Source organism: Cervus canadensis, chromosome 1, assembly GCF_019320065.1.
Source record: "Cervus canadensis isolate Bull #8, Minnesota chromosome 1, ASM1932006v1, whole genome shotgun sequence".
Classification (NCBI taxonomy): domain Eukaryota; kingdom Metazoa; phylum Chordata; class Mammalia; order Artiodactyla; family Cervidae; genus Cervus; species Cervus canadensis.
In genome coordinates, this window is record NC_057386.1 from 6,962,090 (window position 1) to 6,984,729 (window position 22,640).

Below are 22,640 nucleotides of genomic sequence, written 5' to 3' on the forward strand. Positions count from 1 at the left end.
TTTGTTTGCAGGAAAGTGACACAATTCCACCAGTTTTATCTAAGATTCAAGTCTACCAGTTCTAGACACAGATAAAACAGTTCAAACATACAAGAGTAGGCACTGAAATGGCACTTTCTTGTCCAGCTGCAAAGAAAGAGATTTTAATTACATAATTAAATTCATTAATAGGGAGAAGGGGCTCTTACTTCCCAGGGCCAGCCATGAATGTCCTTCAATTTTATAAACAGACACAAAACCAAAAAACAAAACCCTAACTCTCCAGGCTCAGGTCTTTGGGAAAAGAGAAGTAAATACTGACACAGCTTGCTTTGTTTTCCCAAGAGAGGTCTCCCAGGCAATGTCTCTAATTATCTAGAAAAAAAAAATTTTTTTTAAACTTGTTTTTCCCCTTAGAGTTCAGTTAAGCTGAGGAGAAAACTGCAGGATTGCCTCAGAATCTCCTGCTTTGATTTGGAAGCAGTATTGGTCCCCAGGGACTCCCTCCAAGGTCTCTGAGCGAGGTGTCTCTAGGCATTTGTTCCCAGCAACAAGGAGGGTAGTTAGAAGTCGGAGACACAGGCGCTCTGCTCTGCAAAGGGCTTATTTTTAAAAGAAAGGCGGGGGGCGGAAGGTCCTGTCGATCTTTTCAGGACAATTCCGTGGGAAAACGAATCGAGCTGAAAGCCGTGCCCTCATCCCTGATTGAGACCTCTGACTCAGAAACCACCCGAGAACGACGCTCAAGGATGGACAGCGGTTGTGAGCTCTCCAGCCGGCAGTATTTGGCATTCAATTCCGCCAGGCTCCCAGAGGGGCGGTTGTGGCTACAGCCTCGCGCTCCGCTCTGCCAATAAGAAGCTGGAAATCCTCCTCGTCTCGGATATCGACCAATCGGCGCCCAGGACTTTAGCAAGCGAGCTAGCGGTCTCCATTGTCGGAGAAGGAGGCAAACCCCTTTGGAGTTGCCAGTAACGGACATGGCCGCGGCCCCTGGAGGAGGGGACGTGAAGTGAGGAGGGGGCAGGGAGGGGAGAGGACGCGGGCGAGGAAGACCGGTCCCCGGGCCCCGGGTAAGTACGAGAAGGCCCGTAGCCCGAAGCAAGGGGAGCACAGGGGCGTGGGGCCCGGCCTTCCGCCTCCTCGGGATTCCTGGACGAGGGGAGGGGAGTCTGGGGTCTGCACCCAGGGAATGGCCTCGAGGGAATCCCTTTCGGTGGAGGAGTCAAGGAACTGGCTTTTGCCTCCAGCTCTTGACCATTTCCTTCCTCTCAGGGGCTCACACTTGCCCCTCGGCCCTGGCTTGGCCCCTTGGGGGTCCCGCGTCAAAAATCGAAGCCTCCCGCCAACAAAAGACTCGCTGCCCCGGGAATGACCGTGCCTGGGCCCTGGCTCGGACGGCCTCCAGCGCTGGCGTCCAGTTTATTCATAGGGTCTCTGGGAGTGCCCCCCTCCGGGCCTCAGTTCGGACGGTTGTCTCCCCTGCGCCCGCCCGGGCTCTCGTGCCGATCACGACCCCGGTGTCCAGGTGGACGGAGCCGGAGATTGCTTCTCAGCGAAGAGCGGCGGCGACGTTGCAGTTTGGAGCGTGCCGGGCCTCCCCCTCCCCGCCCCTTTCTACCTTTCCCGAAGGTTTCAGGACTCCTTAGAAGCAGCGGGAGTCACTGCCACCCTTTAAACTGCTGCCTCTGCTGTGCCGCTGAAGCCAGTGCTTAAGAGTCCCTAGTGTGCAGCGACGTGAGCTCCTGCCCGGAGCCAGATACGAGCGAAACCCTGCTCTTTCATTGGTGTGTAACCACCGGCTGCACTTCGGCGTGCTCAATGATTTGGTCACGTGCTGCTCCATCCCACCCTCTTTGTGTGTGTGTGGCTCTTGGGGGAAAAAAAAGGCAGGGAGTTCTGTGTTGAATCCGATTTTCCTTCTTGGTGTGTGATTTTGTACACCGGGACGATGTAGTTTTCTCATGCTCTATCCAAGACACTCACTTCAGTTAAGCCTGGGTACTCTTAGAAGATGGAAGTCAAGAGGCAGTTTTAACGTTTTACTTTACAGATATGGGGACTGATTTGTTGTTTAGTCCTTAAGTGTGTCTTACTCTTTGCCCGTGGACTGTATGGCCTGCCAGGCTCCTCTGTCCATGACATTTCCCAGGCAAGAATACTGGAGTGGGTTGTCATTTCCTTTTCCAGGGCATCTTCCCCACCCAGTGCTCGAACCCATGTGCTTTGGAATTGGCAAGCTGATTCTTTACCACTGAGCCATCTGGGAAGCCTGGGACTAACTGTTGAGAGAAGCAAAGGGCCAGGGCCAGGGTCACCAAGGTCATCAAGTCCAGATTCTTGAGTTCTTTACCCATTAGAGCATGTTGCTTCCTAGGTGTGATCGGAGAAAACCAAGTTCCCTATTTTTTCTCAGCCTCTTGCAGAGTGGTTGTGAGCCTTAAATGAGGTGGTCTATATGTACAGGATCCCTTGTATGGGATCTTGTGTGTATGAGTCGCTCAGTCATGTCTGACTCTTTGTGACCCCATGGACTTGAAGCCCACCAGGCTTCTCTATCTATGGGGTTTTTCCAGTCTAGGATATCAGAGTGGTTTGCCATTCCCTTCTCCAGGGGATCTTCCCAACCCAGGAATCGAACCTAGGTCTCCTGCATTGCAGGCAGATGCTTTACCATCTGAGCCACCAAGGAAGCCCTTTGCATGGGGTCTAGCATTTACTTAATATATTTTGCATTTATTAATTTTAAGTAACCAACAAGTAGTTCACTGGCTGATTAATAGTTATTGTGGTCTCTCTTTGTATTTGTGGGTGTAAATTAGTGATTCTCAGGGGAGGCGGGGGGTGGGGTGGGTGGAGTCAGGGCAAGGTAGCACTTTCTTGGTTTCAGGGAACTTGGCAGTGTAATTAGAGGTGTTATTAAGAAAGTGTGATTGTGCATAAGAGCAGTGCCGGAAGCAGAAAAAAGCACTGAAGAAGAAATATTATGGTGGTATGTCTTTATGGTGATCTGGGCAAAAGAAGAGCCAATGTGTTCCAGCGAGGTAGTTTTAAATAAGAAAAAAGGGCACCAGGTTCCTTATCTAAAAAGTTGGGTAAAAGAAAAAAAGAAAAAGATAAAAGTGATCCGTGGAATAAAAAAAAAATCACTATAAAGATCAGAAGACACCAAACGTAGACTGTCCTTAAGCGTGAAACTGGGGCTAGATGTTCACAGAAAATCCACCTCCCCTGGAAGGCTTACTTCAGCTGCAACTTCCTTTCTCGCTGGTTTTTGTCAGAACAACAAGTAGGGAAACTGCCCGAGACTGTGGAGAAGTGCTTTGCCCAGGGAGGTGGAGTACAAACCATCCCGTTGATAACCAGCTGCCAAAGAAGTGAGAGTTAACTGCCCTTGAACTGCCTCCACCCCCTCCTTGTTTGTGGTGACCCGGCCGGGAGAGCCAGGGCTGGGCGGTGAGATGGAAGCAAACAGAAAGCCCTTCACATTTCTATTTTGAGAAGTTGCTAGGGAGTACCAGCTCCAAGGGTTGAGAATCAGCCTTTTGGAAAGCTTAACTCCTGCGGAACTCATGAGAAAGGCAGGTTGCAATCCTTTGGTTCCTCCCACTGGTCCTTCCCTAATGTTGAGCTTGGGAAACAATTTCTGCGTAGAGAGGGAAGCATGCTATTGTAAACATGACCTACCCAGCGGTCCCTAACCGTTTTGGCACCAGGGACCAATTTCATGGAAGACAGTTTTTCCATGGATTACGGGGGGATGGTTTGGGGATGATTCAAGTGCATTATGTTTATTGTGCACTTTATTATTATTATATCGGCTGCACCTCAGATCGTCGAGCATTAGATCCTGGAGGTTGGAGACCATGACCTACACCCCAAGGTGCGACTGACCCTCACCCAACTCAAGTTTGAGCTCTGATAATAGCCTTTCCCAAATCTACTCACTCCTGGTGTTTAAGTGTGAAGGTTCCCAGTTGGCACTTCTCCACTGATCAGTGGGTGCTAATCCTTTTAATCTGATTATTGGGTCAGCATTGTTCTTTTTATTTACTCGTTTATTTTGGCTGCACTGGGTCTTTGTTGCTGTTTGAGGGCTTTCTCTAGTTGTGGCAAGCAGGCGGTGCCCTCCAGTTGCTGTGTGAGGGCTTCTCATTGCAGTGGCTTCTCTTGTTGCAGAGCGTGGGCTCTTGAGCACTCAGGCTTCAGTAGTTGCAGTCGTTGTGACACATGGGCCTAGTTGCCCAGAGGCATGTGGAATCTTCCTGGACCAGGGACCGAACCCGTGTCCCCGGCGTTGGCAGGTGGGTTCTCAACCACTGGACCACCAGGGAAGTCCTGGTTTTTTTGTTTTTTTTTTTTTTTTAAGCCATACATCATAGTTTATTTTATTTTTCCAAAAGTTTCTGGGTGTTTTTTTTTTTTCCAAATGAGATTTTTAATTAAAAAAATTTTTTTTTATTATTGGAGTACAATTGCTTTACAATGCTGTGTAAGTTTCTGCTGTGTGTCAGCCTTGTTTTCATGAGAGCATCTTTTTTTACCTAAAAGATAGGCTCCTTTAAAACCATTCTTTGAACCCCGGTTTCTGAGCAGGCCCAGATTTGTTTACAGTACACAGGTGAACTAAAGGCTAAGCCGTAGCAGGAATGTTTTTCTTCCGAACGGACCGGCCAGCCAGAATGTGTGGTTTGGTGACCAGGGGTTCTTGTAATAATAAGCTTTGCCTGCGGCTGCTGAGCCAGTAGTAAACAGGATCACGTGGCGTGGCAAGTAGGTTAAGGGCCAGATTAGACCTGAGCTGATGCCTGCATCCAGAGGCCTGAAGTGATGGGGAATGAGGGGTCCCCAAGGGAAGGAGACCCTTTCAGGGCTCACCGTGGCCTTTGGGAAACTAGAAATAGTATAATTAAGAATATGAATATTATAGTGTGAATAGTATATGAATGAATAGTATGAATATGGATAGTATAATTATATAATATGAACTTAGTTTTCTTAATGGCAGTATCTTCTTTTTTTTTTTTAAAGCCTTTATTGAATTTGAGCATAAACATCCCTAAAGTCTTCATGAAATGCACTGCTTGTAATGTAAGCCAGAACCAATTGCAAAATCAGAAGTTGCTGACTTTTTTAATATATTGTGGTAAAATATACATAGCACAACACTTACCATTTTAACCAGTTCGGTGTGTTCAATACATTCATATTGTTATATATCCATCACCACCATCCATCTCCAGAGCTGTTTTATTTTCCCAGACTGAAACTCTGTCCCTGTTAAACACTTACCACACCTCCCCCCCCCACAATTCCCCGATCCTTAGTCCCTGGAAACCACCATTCTACTTTCTGAATTTAACTCCTCTAGGAACCTCATATAAGAAGAAACATATGGTATTTGTCCTTTTGTGACTGGCTTATTTCACTTTGGGCTTCCTTGGTGGCTCAGACGTTAATGAATCTGCCTGCAATGTGGAAGACCTGGTTCGATCTCTAGGTTGGGAGGATCCCTTGGAGAAGGGAATGGCAACCCACTCCAGTACTCTTGCCTGAAGAATTCCACAGACAGAGGATCCTGGTGGGCTACTGTCCACAGAGTCGAACAAAGTCGGACACGACTGAGCAACTTTCACTCACTATTTCACATAGTGTAGGCCTTAAAAGTTCTTTGATGTTGCAGCACATGTCAGAATGTTCTTCCTTTTTAAGATGGAATAATATTCCATTGTATGCATCAGCCACATTTTGTATATCCATTCATCTGTTGATGGATGCTTGGGTTGCTTCCACTTTTGCTATTGCGAATAATGCTGCTGTGAACACGAGTGTACAAATATCTGTTTGGGTCCCTGATGTCACATCTTGTGGGTATATACCCAGAAGTGAGAGGTTGCTGTGTTTTTTTTTTTTTTTTTTAAGATACGTGTGGTGCATTCACATGGTACATTCAAAAGGCACAAAAGTATATACAGTGAAAATTCTTCCTCCCACTCCTGTCATCAGTTACTCAGTTCCAATTTATTAATATATTTTGTAGGTTGTGCTTTTGGTATTGGAGAAGGCAATGGCAACTCATTCCAGTACTCTTGCCTGGCAAATCCCATGGACGGAGGAGCCTGGTAGGCTGCAGTCCATGGGGTTGCTAAGAGTTGGACACGACTGAGTGACTTCACTTTCACTTTTCACTTTCATGCATTGGAGAAGGAAATGGCAACCCACTCCAGTGTTCTTGCCTGGAGAATCCCAGGGACGGGGGAGCCTGGTGGGCTGCTGTCTATGGGGTCGCACAGAATTGGACACAACTGAAGTGACTTAGCAGCAGCAGCAGCTTTTGGTATTGACTCTAAGAAATTCAACCCAAAGTTAGCAAAGGTTTTCCTCTTATTATTTCTTCTTTTTACTTTTCCATTTAGCTCTATGAGCCATTACTAGTTAATTCTTATATATGGTGCAAGCTATATTTACAAACTTTGGGTTTTTTTTTTTAAATATCTGATTATTTAGTTGTTCCAGCATGATTTGTTGAAAAGACTGTCTTTTCTCCACTGAATTGCCTTTGTACCTTTCTCAAAAATCAATCGACCATATTTGTCTGGATCTATTTCTAGACTCTATTACCAGGCCAATACCACACCGTATCGATTAGTGTAGCTTTACAAAACCTTGAAGTCTGGTGGTGAAAATATTCCAGCTTTGTTCCCTTGGGGTAGTCTAATTTGAATGTCTCTTACTATGAGTGGAGCTGAGCATCTTTTCACAGGTAGATGCTCCTGGATTTCTTGATTTCATAGTCTCTTGGAATTAGAAGAGACCATAGGAGGTCATCTCTTTCTTATGTGCTGCCTGATGTACTTAATAGCTCCATAATTTCCCACTGTTGCTTGGATCCCTCTGGTGATGCGGAGCCCATTACCCATCAGGGTAGCCTCTTCCATTTTTTAAAGGCAATTCTAACTATGTAATGAAATTGCTCGAGAGTTCCCTGGTGGCCCAGTGGTTAGGATTCCAGGCTTTCACTGTCGTGGCCTGGGCTCAATCCCTGGGCGGGAACTGAGAATCCCACAAGCCTTGTGGCCAAAAAACAAAAACGAAGAAAAGATATTGTTGATATTAAGTCCCAGTCTGCCTCCCTGTAGCTTCCTCACCTTAGCCTAGGCCCTGTCATTGGAGCCTCCCAGAGTAAGCCTGGCCCTTCTTTCCCCTGGCAGCCATCATGCCCTTCTAGCCCTGCTCAGACCTGACATGTTTTTGGTATGTCTCCTGGCTAAGTGTGTTCACGTCCTTCCACTATTTCTCATGTCATAGATTCTCCAACCTGGCTGTTTCTGTCTGGAAACCTTCCACTTTTGTCAGTGTCCTTCTCAGTGTATGATGCACAAATGAACAAATTATTTCACGCATGCTCTGAAATGTACAAGAAGGAGACTTACTTTTCTTTTTTGGGGGACTTAGCATGTCTATTGTTATCGTTGTTCAGTCTCTTAAGTCATGTCTGACTCTTCACAACCCCATGAACTGCAGCACACCAAGCTTCCCTGTCCTTCATAATCTTCCAGAGTTTGCTCAAACTCATGTCCATTGAGTTGGTGATACCATCCAACCATCTCATCCTCTGTTGCCTCTTTCTCTTCTTGCCCTCAGTCTTTCCCAGTATCAGGGTCTTTTCCACTGAGTTGGCTCTTCTCATTGGGTGGCCAAAGTACTGGAGTTTCAGCTTTAGCATCAGTCCTTCCAATGAGTATTTAGGGCTGATTTCTTTTAAGATTGACTGGTTTGATCTCCTTGCTGTCCAAGGTACTCTCAAGAGTCTTCTCCAGCACCACAGTTTGAAAGCATCAGTTCTTTGACCTCAATATGAATGAACTCTGGGTGGCCATGCCATTTATTTTGAAACTGCTTCCCAGGTGGCGCTAGTGGTAAAGAACTTGCCTGCTGGTGCAGGAGGTTCTATCCCTGCGTTGGGAAGATCCCCTGGAGGAGGGCATGGCAACCCACTCCAGTAATCTTGCCTGGAGAATCCCATCTTCCCAGGGAGAGGCCTGGCGGGCTGCGGTCCGTGGGGTCACAAAGAGTCAGACACGGCTGAAACAACTTAGCACGCAAGTCATTTGTAGTAGTTTTATACAGTAGTTTTTTAAAATTTTTAATTAATTTATTTTTAATTGAAGGACAATTGCTTTACAGTGTTTTATACAGTAGTGTTTTAAATTTCTTTTTATTTTTAACTGAAGAATAATTGCTCTACAATGTTTTATAGAGTAGTTTTGAACCAAGGGACAGGAATTGATATCGACTCTCTTAGAGTTGAGTTGTATCTATTACATTTGGCCCATCATTTCTGCCTGTTGAGATCTTCTTGGAGCCTGGCTTTGATCTCCTTTCCAGGCTTGTGCTACCCAAGAATTGGATTAGCATACCGTCTGTTTCCTCACCCAAGTCACTGATAAAACTACTGACTGGGATGCCACCAAGGATGGAACTCTGAGACTTGTGATTAAAAGCCTCCCTCCCTCCCGCACCAGTCAGCACACTTTGGGCACAGCTGTTGAGCTAAAGTCCACCAAACTGTGTTTTTTGATGTGTTGGGTGTGCCTAGAATGCCACCGTAGCTCACAGAAAGATACGGACAGCTAGCTCCTCAGCCAGTCCTCAACCTGAACGTTGGGTACCCACTTAAGCTCTCTTTTTAAAAAAGAGAAACGTTTATTTACCTCTGGCCGCGCTGGTCTCCGCTGCTGTGTGCGGGCCTTTCTGTTTCCTTCTCCAGGTGCGGTGCCTGGGTTTCTCGCTGCGGGGGCTTTTCCTGTTGTGCAGCACGGGCTCTAGGCGCACGAGTTTCCTTAGTTGCCCTGAGACATGCGGGATCTTCCCGCACCAGGGACTGAACCCATGTCCCCTGCATCGTCAGGAGGAATCTTATCCACTGGACTGCCAGGGAAGCCCCCATCACTTACTTAGCTCTTCTTGATGCTGGTTCTGAGCCTGGCAACAGGATACATCCACCACTTCATTCTCATTGCCGCCTTTGTTGAGACACTCGTCACGCTGAACCAGGGTGACTGTCTACTGCCTGTAATTTCTTTCCCTTTCTCCTCTGATCCATTCTCTACCCTCTTAAAACCCCGAGACCTACTCAGAAACCTCCAGTGACTCCTCAGGGTGCCTTTGTTGCAAGGGTTACCGATTTCCCTGTCCTGCATGGTCCTTCATTTATTTCTTCACTCTGACCTACTCAGACCTTCTGCTCTAACCAAATAGGTCAGATTGCCATCTTTCAAAAAGGCTCCTGCATTTCTTCCTCGGTGCCTTGGTTGGACTCGTGACTCTTTGCTTAGGTAACTCTTCCTCCTACGCACCTATGGGCAATTTTCATTTAGCATTTCAAGGCCAACTTGAATTTTAGTTATCTTTTTTTCAGAATAGCCCAAACTGCTGTATTTTAAATCCCTCTAGGGAAGGGACCTCATCTTACACTTCTTTGAAAACAGGACCATTCCTTAGACTTACCAAGTATCTGCCATTGTAACACACTGTCGGCCCTGGATAAATGCTTCATTATCCTTCTCTTTTAGATGGGCCACATCTGGCTTCTGCTAGGCATTTTAAAGATCCACTGTACCTCAGATTTCACTGTACTTTCTGAGCATCTGCTTTATGGAGGCAACTCTATTTTCATACAATAAAATGTACCTGTTTATCAGGTTGGCCAAAAAGGAAGATGGTGCAAAAAACCTGAACGAATATTTTGGCCAACCAAATAAGTATATAGCTCAAAGAATTTTGACAAATGTGTACATCCCGTAACCACCAGTCACAGTCACAATATTAAACAAAAGATCCCTGTGTCCTTTGTGGTCATTCCCTCTCCCTGACCCCAGGCAACTCCTGATCTGCTTGCTGCCGTGATTGATTAGTTTTGACTGTTCTAAATTTTATATGGGTTTCCCAGGTGGCTCAGTGGTAAAGAATTCACCTGCAATGTAGGAGAGACAGATTCAATCCCTAGGGCTAGAAGATCCCCTGGAGAAGAAAATGGCAACCCATTTCAGTATCCTTGCCTGGGAAATCCCATGGACAGAGGAGCCTTAAGGGCTACAGTCCATAGGGTCGCGAAGAATGAGACACTACTTAATGACTAAACAACAATAGAATTTATGTAAGTTGAATCATACAGTAGGCACTCTTTTGTGAGTGGCTTCTTTCACTCATCAGATGTTTTTGATATTCAGCCACATTGTTGTGTGTATCAGTACTTTATTCTGTTTTGTTGCTGGGTAGAATTCCATTATATGCATTAATCATACCATGTTCATCCATTCACCTGTGAGTGGTTGTTCACTAGCTCAGTCATGTCCGACTCTTTGTGACCCCCATGGACTGCAGCACACCAGGCTTCCCTGTCCATCACCATCTCCCGAGGCTTGCTCAGATTCATGTCCATTGAGTCGATGATGCCATCCAACCATCTTGTCCTCTGTCATCCCCTTATTCTCCTGCCTTCAGCCTTTCCCAGGATCAGGGTCTTCTCTAATGTGTTGGCTCTTGCATCAGGTGGCCAAAGTATTAGAGCTTCAGCATCAGTCCTTCCAATGAATATTCAGGATTGATTTCCTTTAGGATTGACTGGTTTGATCTCCTTGCAGTCCAAGGGACTCTCAAGAGTCTTCTCCAGCACCACAGTTTGAAAGCATCCATTCTTTGGTGCTCAGCCTCCTCTATGGTCCAACTTTCACATCCATACATGACTACTGGAAAAACCATAGCTTTGACTATATGGACCTTTGTTGGCAAAGTAATGTCTCTGCTTTTTAATATGCTATCTAGGTTTGTCATAGCTTTTCTTCCAAGGAGTAAGCATCTTTTAATTTCATGGCTGTAGTCACCATTAGAGGTGATTTTGGAGCCCAAGAAAATAAAATCTGTCACTGTTTCCATTGTTTCCCCATCTATATGTCATGAAGTGATGGGACTGGATGCCATGATCTTAGTTTTTTCAATGTTGAGTGGACATTTGGATTATTCCAGTTTGGGGCTATTTTGAATGAAAGTGCTATGACTATTTGTGAGGGCATATATTTTGATTACCTGGTCATTTAATAAGTGTTTATAATTGGCCCTTGAAGTGTATGAATCCACTTATATATATATTTCTTATGAACCAGAATGCTACATGATCTGTGGTTGGTTGAATCCACAAAGGCAGGACCATAGATTTGGAGGGCTGATTGTAAAGTTACACGTGGACTTTCCAGTACACTCCCAGGGTGAGGTGGTGGTGTCAGAGGTTGGTGCCTCTAACGCCCACCTTATTCAGCAGTCACCTCTACTTTATCAGAGACTGCCAAAACATTTTCCTAAGTGGTTATACCATGTGATAGTCCCACCGGTAATTTACAAGTTTGTCTCCTCACCAACAGTATGTACTGTCAGTATTTTTCATTTTAGTCATTCTTATGGATGTGTGTTGGGCTTCCCAGGTGGTGCTAGTGGTGAAGAACCTGTCTGCCAATGCAGGAGACTTAAGAGATGTGGGTTCAATCCCTGGGCCAAGACAATCCCCTGGAAGAGGGCACGGCAGTCCACTCCAGTATTCTTGGCTGGAGAACCCCATGGACAGAGGAGCCTGGCCGGCTACAGTCCGTAGGGTCGCAGAGTTGGACCCTAGTGAAGTGGCTTAGCACGCATGCGTGTATGGGTGTGTATCAATATTAATACTGTGAAATAGGTATCATCACTCCCATTCATTGAACTAGGACCTTGAGGCTCAGAGAGGCAAGTGATTTGCCAAGGTCATTTGGCACTTGACACATGATGGAGCCAGGATTTGAACCCACCGGTGTTTGGCTTTGAAGCCTGTGGGTTTTTTCACAGCGGGCAGAGAGTAGACCTGGCCCTTTAAGGATACAGCTACTGGTTTCAGATCAGGCAGTTAAGGCCGGCTCTCTCCCAGAATCCCATGTATGGAGTGATGGGAACACAGAGACTCACAGAAGAATGTCATGCTCCTGGCTGCCCTCGGAGCTGCTGCGGTTCCAGCTGGCTGCACGTCATCTCACCCTGGTGGTGTTGGCGGGGAGCTTGAGCAGAATCTCTGCCTGGCTCCTGATGCCTCTCCCTGTGTGGGGACTGCCTCTTCCAGCCCCCGCTGGGATGGGCTGTCATGGGGACCCTGAGCTGTCCTCGTAAACAGGGCCTGGGTGCCCGAGTCAGAGCAGCCTCCGGGAGACGCGCACTCAGCCTCCCCGGATCCCATGTCAGCTGTCTGCCTCTGACCTCCGGGACTGTGAGAGCCCTGCTTGGCAGAGCAGAGGGACGGGCAGACTCAGCCATGCAGGCCGTGAGGGATTGGATGGGATCGTGGGTCGGATTTAGTGCCCACAGCGCCTGGGCCTCCTGCCTGGGGTCCTCTGGACACAGCTTTTTTTTTTTTTAATTGTTTCTAGACAGTTCTCCCGGGCTTCTGACCAGCTCCTCTTAACAAGGCTGTGCCATTGGCCCCAAAAGAACTGCCCCAGTCAGCAGGTTAGTTTGCTCTCTCCTCAGCTAATTGGGCTTCCCAGTGGTCAATAACCCGCCTGCCAATGCAGGAGACATAAGAGACGCGGGTTCGATCCCTGGGTGGGGAAGATCCTCTGGAGCAGGTCATGGCAACCCCCTCCAGTATTCTCGCCTGGAAAATCCCATGGACAGAGGAGACTGTCGGGCTACAGTCCATAGAGTTGCAGAGTCAGACATGACTGAAGCAACTTAATTTGCACTCACACAAGCATGCACTCTTTACCCAAACACTGATCTGAAATTATAAAGTGTGTATGGGTGAGGGTCGGGGGTTACATGGGGAGGGAGTAAGAGGTGGGGAGGTGAGACTAATCTTCATATTCCAGATTATTGTCGCCTTGGACCCTTCAGGCTGGGGCACCCACCCAGGTGCCTACTGAGCACTGCCGCATTGACCAGCTGCTGGAGAGGCCCATGGCCCGTGGACGTGTGCGTGTCTGCATACGGGGTGTGTTTCCCACAAGGTGGAGCAAGCATGTCTCTACCCCAGTCATCTCTGCTGCTCTCTCCACCATTTGCCTGTTTATTTCAGTTGTATCTAGGTTCCAGTTTACCTTCACTTTTTTGGGGGAGGGGCATGCAGGATTCCTGGTTCCCTGACCAAGGATGGAACCCACACCCTCTGCAGTGGAAGCGTCTTAAACACTGGGCCACCAGGGAAGTCCCACACCTTCACTTTTAAAGCCAAGGAGGGACTGCCCTGGCGGTTCAGTGGTTAAGACTCTGCACTTCCGCTGCAGGAGGTGTGGGTTCGATCCTTGGTTGGGGAACTAAGATCCCGCATGCCATGCAGTGCTGCCGAAAATAAAACAAAGAGCTGATGAGCCACAGCTTTTCCTGCTTGCTGAAAGTCAGCAAGTCAAAGAACAAAACGCACATGCCTCCAAAAATGAGGGTTCAAAGAGGGGAAGCTCGCAGCCCTCCAGCATCCCTCCCTCCGTAGCCGTCTCCCTCCTGACTTTGTAAAGCTGCCAGCTGCCAGGACAGGCTGGGGCCCAGTGGCCAGGGCACTGTCTCCCCCACATCCTGCTCGACTGTTGGGGTGATACTCTGGTGTTTCACAGCAGCAGCCCCACGGGACCTCCTTCTTCTTTTTCTCCCCAGATGTCACAGTGACTGACAGAGTCACTGGGGTGCGTACATGTTGCAGAGGAACCTTCCTTTCGGGGGTGACCACCTTCCTCTGGGCATGCCTGCAGTGCCCTGGGCCCATGGACCTGAAGGAGAAGCACGAGGTAGGCCGTGATGGTTGCCCTCCTGGGGACTCCTGTCAGTGTGTTTCTGCTGGACTCTCCCGACCTGCGTTTGCCTGGGCGGTCCTCGGGTGGGGGCTTGACGCTGAAAGTGAGGGGTGGTGTGTGTGGCTCTGGGGCTTGGAGCACGTGATCTGATCCCTCGGCGGGGCCATTGACTGGCCGGAACGCGCAGACTGCGGGAGCTGGGACTCAAGGGCGGAGGATGGACCAGTGAACGTGGCCGCATGGGAACCGGTTCCCGATCGGGGTTGGCTCCCAGCCAGCCTCCACTCCTCACCCAGGGCTGTGTATTTTCGCTTGTTTGCCCTCTGCCGGGCTCTGTCCCAACCTGCCGAGCCGTGCTGAGTATTGTCCGGCTCCCTCTCTGTGGTTAGGGAAGAGCTTCCCAGTTAGACTCCAGGCGCAGCTGCTGAACCAGCTGGGGGTGAGCCCCTCACGGGGGTCCAGGCAGCCTCCCCCAGCCTGACGTGGGCAACCCCAGCCTCCACATACACCATCTTTATGCGGAGGTAGATTTGTTGTCGATCCAAGCACCCCTCTCCTGGGACAAAGGTTGCCCTAAAGGAGGTCTTTCCATCTCTGCCTGGACTCCTGTCACACCTTCCTAGCAGGTCCCCCTGTCTCTACTAGGCAGGCAGGGAAAGCTACCCAAAACGTAGAGCTGACCTTTTGTTGTTCTTGCTTAAAAGTCACTGCGTCGCCTGCCGAAACCTTTACTGTGGGGTCCAGAGCCCTCCACACGCCCACTTACGCCCGTTGGCCCAGCATCCCGCGCCTCCCCTGCCTTGGCCTTTACCACTGGTAATTCTCTTTCTGGGGGGTGTGCTATGCAGACTGTGGGATCTTAGTTCCCTGAACAGGGATCAGATCTGTGCCCCCTGCTGTGGAAGCACAGAGTCCTAACCACTGGACTGCCAAGGAAGTCCCATCACTGGTAATTCTGAGCACTTCAGAGTTTGGGCACACACTTCATGTGTAGGCTGTTAACCTAATCCCCTCCTCCCACTTTTTCCTGCCAGACTTCTACTTTTCTTTCATTCAAGACCTGGTTTAGGCGTGACCTTCTCCAGGTACATCCTCATCCCCCCAGAGCCCCTTCTTCCAGCATTCACAGCCCCTCCACCATCGTGCTTGCTATGCCGTGCTGACACCGTCTGTCTGTCCCGCTTTATCTCAGCGTCCCTGGCTCCTAGCATAGAGCCTGACATGTAGCAAGGGCTTGAAGTGAAGTGAAGTGAAGTCGCTCAGTCGTGTCCGACTCTTTGCGACCCCATGGACTGTAGCCTACCAGGCTCCTCCCTCCATGGGGTTCTCCAGGCAAGAGTACTGGAGTGGGTTGCCATTTCCTTCCTCAGGGGATCTTCCCAACTCAGGGATTGAACCGGGGTCTCCTGCATTCCAGGCAGAGGCTTTAACCTCGCAGCCACGTATCATTAGCAAGGGTTTAGTAAATATTTATTGACTTGAACTTAACGATAGTGATCTTCCTGCCAAAGAGATCTTGGGAGGTCTGGGGAAGGAGCCGTGGGTCCACACACTGGAACCTGGCTGACAGCTGATGTGTTCAGCTCTGGGGTTCACGTGCCTCTGGGTGGGCTGTGAAGCAGGCTCATTGACCTGAGCTTAAGGCAGGTGTGTTCAGCTTCCTGCTCACAGAGGCCTCTGGCTGCAGTGCAGGTGTCCATCCTAGCAGGGATTGGCACACAGGCAAAGCTCCACTTGTCCCACCCCAGCCTGGGTGCAAGGCTGCTGCGTACAGTTGCAAGGGCCGTGCACTGCTCAATTCCAGGGAGTGCCCTCCCTCCAAAGGTTACGATGTGGTGATGAGGTGGCCTGCCTGGGTGAGGTTGAATGTCCCCGAAACAGAGGACAGTATCTTCCTCTGGTTCCAGCCTGTGACTGAAACACCCGTTACTGTTGAATCAGGGAAACAGATTTCTGTGGTCCAGGGGCTGGCTTCTCTCTCAAGCCACTTGTTCTCAAAGAACACTTGTGAACCCAGGCTGGATGCCCTTTGTCGGGGAGGGTTCTCCTTCATCCTCTTCTTTTTCTTTCTGGATAGATGTTCTCCTGATCTAGAAAGCACCATGACTGCTATCATCAGTTGTATTCATGGAATGCTCACTGTGGGTTGGTAGAGCTCTAGGCCCCTGGGGGATGGCCTTTGGCTTACAGAGACTCACAGACTAGTCGAGGAATTTATAGGGTAAGCAGCTAAGTAATAGATCTGATGACGTTTCTACTTGAGGTGCCTTGTGAGTTGCGTAAATGTGGGCTTCTGAAGTGGATCCCTGGGGCCTCCAACGGGAGTGGGTGAGCTGACATGCTGGGAGTTGATGGTGAGGTTGCCTGTCGTTGCCTGGCAACTGTTTGACTGTTGCCGGTCGATCCTTTGCATCTCGCCCCCCTCCTGTCCTCAGGGTCCTCCGCAGGCACCTGTCTCCAGCCCGTGGTGGATGTACTGTTGGCAGTGATGGTCTGGGTCTCTCCTTCTCAGATGCAGAAGTTCCCCTTTCTCTTGCCGCAGCGGACAGTGTTGGGAAGGCGGGACCGGACACCAGAGGGCTGTGCTGGAGGCTGTGGAGCACCTGGGTCAGACCCTATGGGCTGTTGCACTGGAGAGACAGTGTTTGCTTAGTTGTGGTTCCCCCAGAGTAGTGTCTTTTTAGAAAGCCAAAGAGGAGTGTGACCTGGGAGCCGGGGCTGGGGGTCAGGAGTCTCCTGGGCCCTTTGCTGAAGCCGCTGCCCGACATCAGAGTGACTGCCTCTGAAGCCAACCCCTCCTCCCCCGTCCTCTGGGAGACTTCCTGCCCTTAACACCCAGGGCAGCCCAGGCCCTTCCTTTCCCATCCCCACTCAGCTCTGGGTTTGGCAGGGCCTGGGGTGGGGCCCCCCTGGGGACTGTGCTAGAGAAGAGGGAGGGGAGAGGCTGGCTGCAGAGGAGATGGTGTCGTCTAGGAAGCAGGGCCCTGGAGAGACCGTCTCAGGTCCACCCCGCGCTCCGGTTTTGGACCTGTTAGGCCTTTTCCTCTCCACTGAGGTGTTCCTGCCCCAGCCTCAGGGTGGCCTGGAAGGAGGCAGAGAACTCTCTTGTCCACTCCCAGGGTCTTTTGCCCCCGCTTACCCAGGGGGTCTGTTCTGACAGCTTCCTGTGTGTCAAACTCGGGGTCCTGGAGTGACACCCAGGCCCTGAATGAAGCCCCAGAAGGTCCCCAGCTCCCCCTTTCTTCCGGGGACGAGGCCCGGTGTCCTGTCCCAGCAGCACCTGGGCAGGTGCATCCGCATGCAGTCGGTGGACGGCCGCTGGCTGAGCCCTGCACTGGCTCTGATGAGTGGCTCTTGGAGCCCCTTCCCCCCCACCCGGTGGGAAGGCGTTTGGTCCATTGCTGGGATCCCCAGAGGCTTCCTTTCAGGGGCTCTTCCCTCTCCCTCTCCGGTCCCCCGGCCTCTGCCCTCCTGGAAGTCCCTGCTCCCTTTTTCTCACTTGTCAGTACTCTCCCCTCCTCTAGGATGTGCTGCTATTAATAACTCTCAAGTCCCCCCTCCCCTCCTTCCTGCAGCTCTAACGGAGGAGAGGGCTGTGGTTGGCGTGGCTCCATGCTGGAGTGTCAGGGATCCCCAGTGGGGCCCCTCACCTCGCCCAGTGACACGGCCCCAGGGAAGGGATTGGGGCAGTGAGAGGCCAGGTCCTCTGGGCTGCGGGCTGACAGCAGCCATTTCCTGCTCAGCCTCTCCGCCGGTGGGTGCCTCCCTAGCCCTGGGCTGTATGTCCCCCGCTGCTCACCCCGCAGTGCCTCCCTTGCTGAACGGGCCAAGCCCCCGACATCTGGCAGAGCCCCTGCGAGCTTCCCCCTCTCCACCCCTCCCTCCCCCGCCCCCTCCTGCACCGGCAGCCCGGTCTCCTCCTCCGTCTCCTCCCTCCCTCGATCTGCAGCGTGACCGGGAACAGGCTGAATTAATCAGCAGATTGAAGCTCCACTCCGCTGCTGCCACCGCTGCGCCGGCTCCTCCTCGCTCACACGCACTCCAGCCCTCTCCCCTGTTCTCCTCTGCCCTCCCTCACCCTCTCCGTTTCCCCGTCTCCTCCTTGCCCTCCCCGGGGCGGTGTTGGCAGCCCGGTAGCTGACTCGCTTGTGGCCCAGGTGCTGCCCCATGCTCTTTAAGCGGGCAGAGCTGTGGACGGCCCCTCAGGGCAAAGGCGGCAAAGTGAGTATGCCGGCTGGGCTTGACTGCCCTGTCCCGCCCGCCCGGCTTCCCCGCTTTGTATTGGAGGCTTTGGGTTAACGGTGGGGTGGAAGGTGGAGGATGGACCTGAGGCAGCCTGGATTACCAGGGAGCGAGGACCATGGACGGAGTCCGGGAGTGGGAACCAGGAAGCCGGTGTGTGGAGGCGCCCATCCAGCCCCTGAGTCGCCCAGGGTCACCCAGAGCAGGACTGGAGCCCGCGCTTCCCCGTGGGGCACCCTCTCACGGCATGCCAGAACCCGGGTCACCACGCACAAGGCTTGGATGCCAGCCCCTCCTCGGGGCCCTGAAGGAGGCATCTCTCGTTGGACCATATGGGTCTTGAGACAGGAGCCACCAGTGCTGGGAGGGGGAAAGGGTCTCTTCCTGGCTCTTGTCTGCAGGAGGTGAGGAATGAGATGGGTGAAAGTGCCCGGTCCGTATGAGGAGGAGGAGGAGGCGCCCCTGCTTAAGGTTTTGAGTTGCTTGTCGGCGGAGTCGATTTGGGTCTGTCTGGCCCAACTCAGATGAGATTCGTGGTGATGCTTGTCATATATCCTGGAGGACAGTGGCCGAATCTCTGCTCCGGTGATTCCGGCATCATGGAGTCCAGCTTTGGGTCCCCTGACTGCTGCAATGGCCAAGAAGGCCGTGACCCAGGGGGCCTGGCAGAGGGTCAGCTGGTTCTGATTAGTGGTTTTCTGCTGTGGCTGAGGCCAGTTCATCATCGGTCCACCTGAGCCTAGGGGACCTTGAGTCCACTTTCTCCCGAAACAGGTCGAACAGGAAGGAAGATGGCTGCTATGCTGAGGGAACCTCAGAGGAGTCCTGACTGATCAGGGGGCAGGGGTTGGGGGTTGCTGAGGGCTTCTGCTTCTGGGCCACCAGAGAAGCCTGACCACGGTGGCCCAGGGCAGCCCAGGTATACTGGCTCTTAAAGCCTCATTAGACTGACCCAGATGCTTAGCTCTGGGCCCTGGGGAGCGGATTCGGTTCTGGAGCAGGTTTCTTGTGGTTCTGATTGGACCAGACAGAGATCTATCTCCACCTGCTGCTCCCTGAACCCCTGGCCTGACCCGTGTCCTCCTTTGGTGATGAAACGGAGAGGGAGTGAGGGGTGTGATGGCAGCCCTCCTGAGCCCGCCCCTGCTGGGGCCTCGGGAGTGGAGGCCAGAAAACCTCAATGTCGGGGAAGAAGCAGGGTCGCCCCTCCCCTCTGGCGTGGAGACCTGGCTGCTCACCCCCGGAGCCTCCTGGAGGTGCCTGGGGGCGGGGAGGAGGAGCATCTGAGCATCCCTCCGGGACAGGTTCTCCTGGCCCTTCTTGGCCTTGGTGGAGAGGAGCAGACCTTAGATGGAGTGTGTGTGACCGGGGCTCTTCTCTCTCACACCAGCCCCAGCCTCGCACCGCACCCGCTGTGGGTGCCCAGGCACACTGGGTGTCCAGCCTCACTCCGTGCTTTTGAGAAGGGCCGCCGTGAACCCTTTCTGAATTGCCTTTGGAAAACCTTCGGTCTTCCACCAATTTCCCCGCTTCAGTTCTCACACCGCCTGTGTGGAAAGCCTCGGGATAAGCAGAGAGGCAGTGGTTTTCCCCACACCCGGGCTCTCCTGCTGGAGACGGGGTTGCCATCAGGCCTCGTGTGCAGCCACAACAGTTGGATTTGCAGGCCGCTGAGGGTCGACTGGAGGGCGGTGTCGGGCCCTGGGGCCTCTGTGTGGGCAGGCGCTTTCCTCAGGAGGCATATAATTACAAGGGCTCATTTTCCCCCTGCTGTGTTGCCTTTAATCGCCAGTCTGGAGTGGGTGCTCCAAACCAGACACAACATGTGGGGGGCTGACTCACGGGGGCTCCACGCTTGCCGCCCTCTGGCCCCTCCTTCCACCCCTGGAGGGGAGCAGACTACAGGTTCCAAGAACCTGGAGGCAGAGGAGGAGCTAAACAATTGCTGGGTGGGGGGCTCAGGGGGTTTGGGGTGCCTGAAATAAGGCAGAGGGTACAGGCCAGCTGCAGGGCAAGCAGAGGGCAGTTGGTGAGTGTCCAGGGTCTAGAGGCACGGCCAGAGGAAGGCTGTGCCCCGGCTGCTCCCTCAGCCTTCCCGAGCCTGGCACCCGTTCTGGCCCGAGCAGCTCTCCGGGTGACTCCGCAGCCCCGTGGGCTTCGTCGGCCCTTGCTTTCTCCCGCCCTTTGGCGCACAGCCTGTCCACCTCTGCCAGCCAGCCCTCCCCTGCCCGCAGGAGGTGTACTCACTTTAGTTTGTGGAGACCTGGCCTAGGCAAGTCCACCCTGGGAACTCGCGCTCCGCTCTGGGAAAGGGAGCTCGGAGGGTTGAGCCTGGGGGAGGACGGGGCGGGGAAGGACGGGGCAGGGGAGGACAGGTGGGCCTCCCAGACTCTCTTCTTCCGGGGTATTCCCCCTCTGGGCCAGCCCCTTGGCCCTGGGCAGGCCCCTGGTCACCCTTTGTTTTTCTGTTCCTCCTTCCCACCCCTGGAGGCTTTCTTGCCTCCAGCCAGAAGTCTAGGCAGAGGTACTGGCCTTACCTGGTACTCCTTTGTTCTGGACCATGGGCTCTTAGCCTGGATCCCTGCCAGAGGGAGGTGTTTACCCTTAAGGGGGTGCCAGCTCCCTGCCCAGAGGCCCATTTCTTCCTGAGCTGAAATAACCTGTTCTTCCCTCTGGGAAGAGGCAGCTCTCATCTCATAATTGCCCAGAGCCTCTGTGGAGAGCAGGGATGGGGGGCATGGAGGTTCAAGCGTAGGAGCTGGGAGGTCTTTGGGCAGGACCCGCTCTGGGGCCCATCCTCACCCCTCAGGCTGAGAGAGCTGGCGACAGGCCTGTGATGCCCGGCCCGCAGCCAGGGGATGCCACCCCCAGGCCATCATTACCTCTAGTGGTGGAGATGTGTAGCTGGTGAGGGGCCAGGCTGCCACAGAGTGGGGTGGATATGGAGACCTGCAGGGAGGAGGAAATCCAGAAACGTTAGTGGACAAAGCCAGGGCAGAAGCCCAGAGGTAGGAGCGGAGAAGCAGGGCCATGAACCTGGGCAGCCGGGGCCCCACTGGCTTAGTGATGCTTGGCCGGGACCAAGTGGATAAACCCAGGCCCTTTCTTGGCGCCCCAGGGTTAGGGCTTCCCTCTGCTTGCTCAGAACTTTCCCTGGTGAAAGCCTGCGTTGGTGCTCTTCAGGTGGCCTTGGGAAAGACTCACTGCTCCCCCAGGCCCTGTCTTTCCTGGGGGCCTTCTTTTCCCCTGGACCCCCGGCTGGGGATCTGTGCCTCAGATCCATCCAGGGTGGGCCTCACCTCCAGCAGTGTTGATTGGGTAGGTCTGGGGTGGGGACCTGGAACTTGCACATTTGTAAAAGCTCCAGGCAATTCTGCCATAGGTCCTGGGTTGGGCTTCCCAGGTGGTGCTAGTGGTAAAGAACCTGCCTGCCAATGCAGGAGAAGCAAAAGATGTGGGTTCTATCCCTGGGTCGGGAAGATCCCCAGGAATAGGAAATGGCAACCCACTCCAGTGTTCTTGCCGGGAGAATTCCATGGACAGAGGAGCCCGGCGGGCTGCAGTCCATCGGGTCACAAAGAGTCAGACACAACTGAGGGGCCGAACACTTTTGACAACCCCGATTAAGGTGTCCTTGATACCAGTGAAGCTACATGTACGTTCGTTCATTCGTTCATTCGGCAAGTATTCATTGAGCCGCTGCCCTGTGCCTGGTGGGAGGGTATGGCCATGGAAGAATTCAGCACCTGTTTTCAAGGAGCTGGCTGGCTGTCTGGTGGGGGAGCCAGACAAGTAAACCCGTGATGACAGTGCTCTGCGGTGCCGCCTGTGAGCCAGGTTGCCCTGGGGTGCCGTTGGAATACAAGCCTCCCCCAGTACGTGCAGCCCTGGGTTTTGGGAAAATTTCCCAGAGCGGGTGGTGTTTGAGCCGAGTCTCGGAGGAGAAGTAAAGAGTTGTCTGGGGCAGGGAGTGTGTTCTTGGCTAGGAAAACACAGGAAGATGCTGGCACATGAGCTTAGGGAGCTGGGCAGGCGGTAGGAGCAGCAGGCGAGGAGGCTGGAGGAGATCCCAGACCACGCTCAGGAGTCTGGGCTGGATTTTAAAGGGAAACAGGGTCAGTTGATCACATGTGCTCTCCCTGGCTGGGATGGAAGGTAGGAACTGGGAGGTGGGAAGGGGAGGCAGGGGTTGGCGGGAAGGCTGGAATGCCTGGGTGAGGTGGTAACTTGCAGGAGGGGTACTGGCTCTGGTGGGGAGAGCTGGGTAGCAATTTCAGGGTTTTGGACGTATCGACTCACAGATACCTACGAAAGAGCTGTGGATCAGTTAAGAAACGGGTCAGAATTTGGGACAGTGGTCAGGCTAGAGGTCAGATTTAGGAGTTGGAAGCTTATTGCTGGCAGGCGAATCTGTGTGGCTGATGTAGCTCTGGAAACGTACACAGTGTTGTGGAGAAGATGTCGTAGGAGGGACTGTGGGGTAGGTGGACAGGACAGAGGAGAGAAACCCAGGAAAGGGGGTCTCGGTGGCAGAGGTCAGGCTGTGCGGCCACAGAGGAAAATGTGCCACCAACCACCCCGTCCGTGCCTCGTTCCACCCACCCTCAGAGAGCGGGA

At 52.3% G+C, this 22,640-nt stretch overlaps 1 protein-coding gene and 1 non-coding gene across 13 annotated transcripts in view; one reads left to right on the forward strand and one right to left on the reverse strand.

Annotated features, from left to right (window-relative positions):
• The first annotated feature begins 582 nt into the window (after positions 1-582).
• Positions 583-22,640, forward strand: part of TMEM94 (transmembrane protein 94) — a 35,906-nt gene continuing 13,848 nt past the window's right edge. For 3 of the 12 annotated variants that reach the window (XM_043460736.1, XM_043460772.1, XM_043460782.1), the window contains exon 1: positions 17,807-18,002. In XM_043460736.1, the coding sequence (XP_043316671.1) occupies positions 17,949-18,002 (54 nt within the window). In that variant the 5' untranslated portion in view covers positions 17,807-17,948. Of the gene's footprint in view, positions 1,053-12,425; positions 12,505-12,866; positions 12,989-13,644; positions 13,776-17,806; positions 18,003-22,640 lie in introns of those variants that run through there. The other 9 variants (XM_043460710.1, XM_043460728.1, XM_043460688.1 and 6 more) reach the window with 8 other exon arrangements.
• TRNAC-GCA lies at positions 2,600-2,671 on the reverse strand. Its single transcript has one exon. It is a non-coding gene; the product is annotated as a tRNA-Cys (tRNA).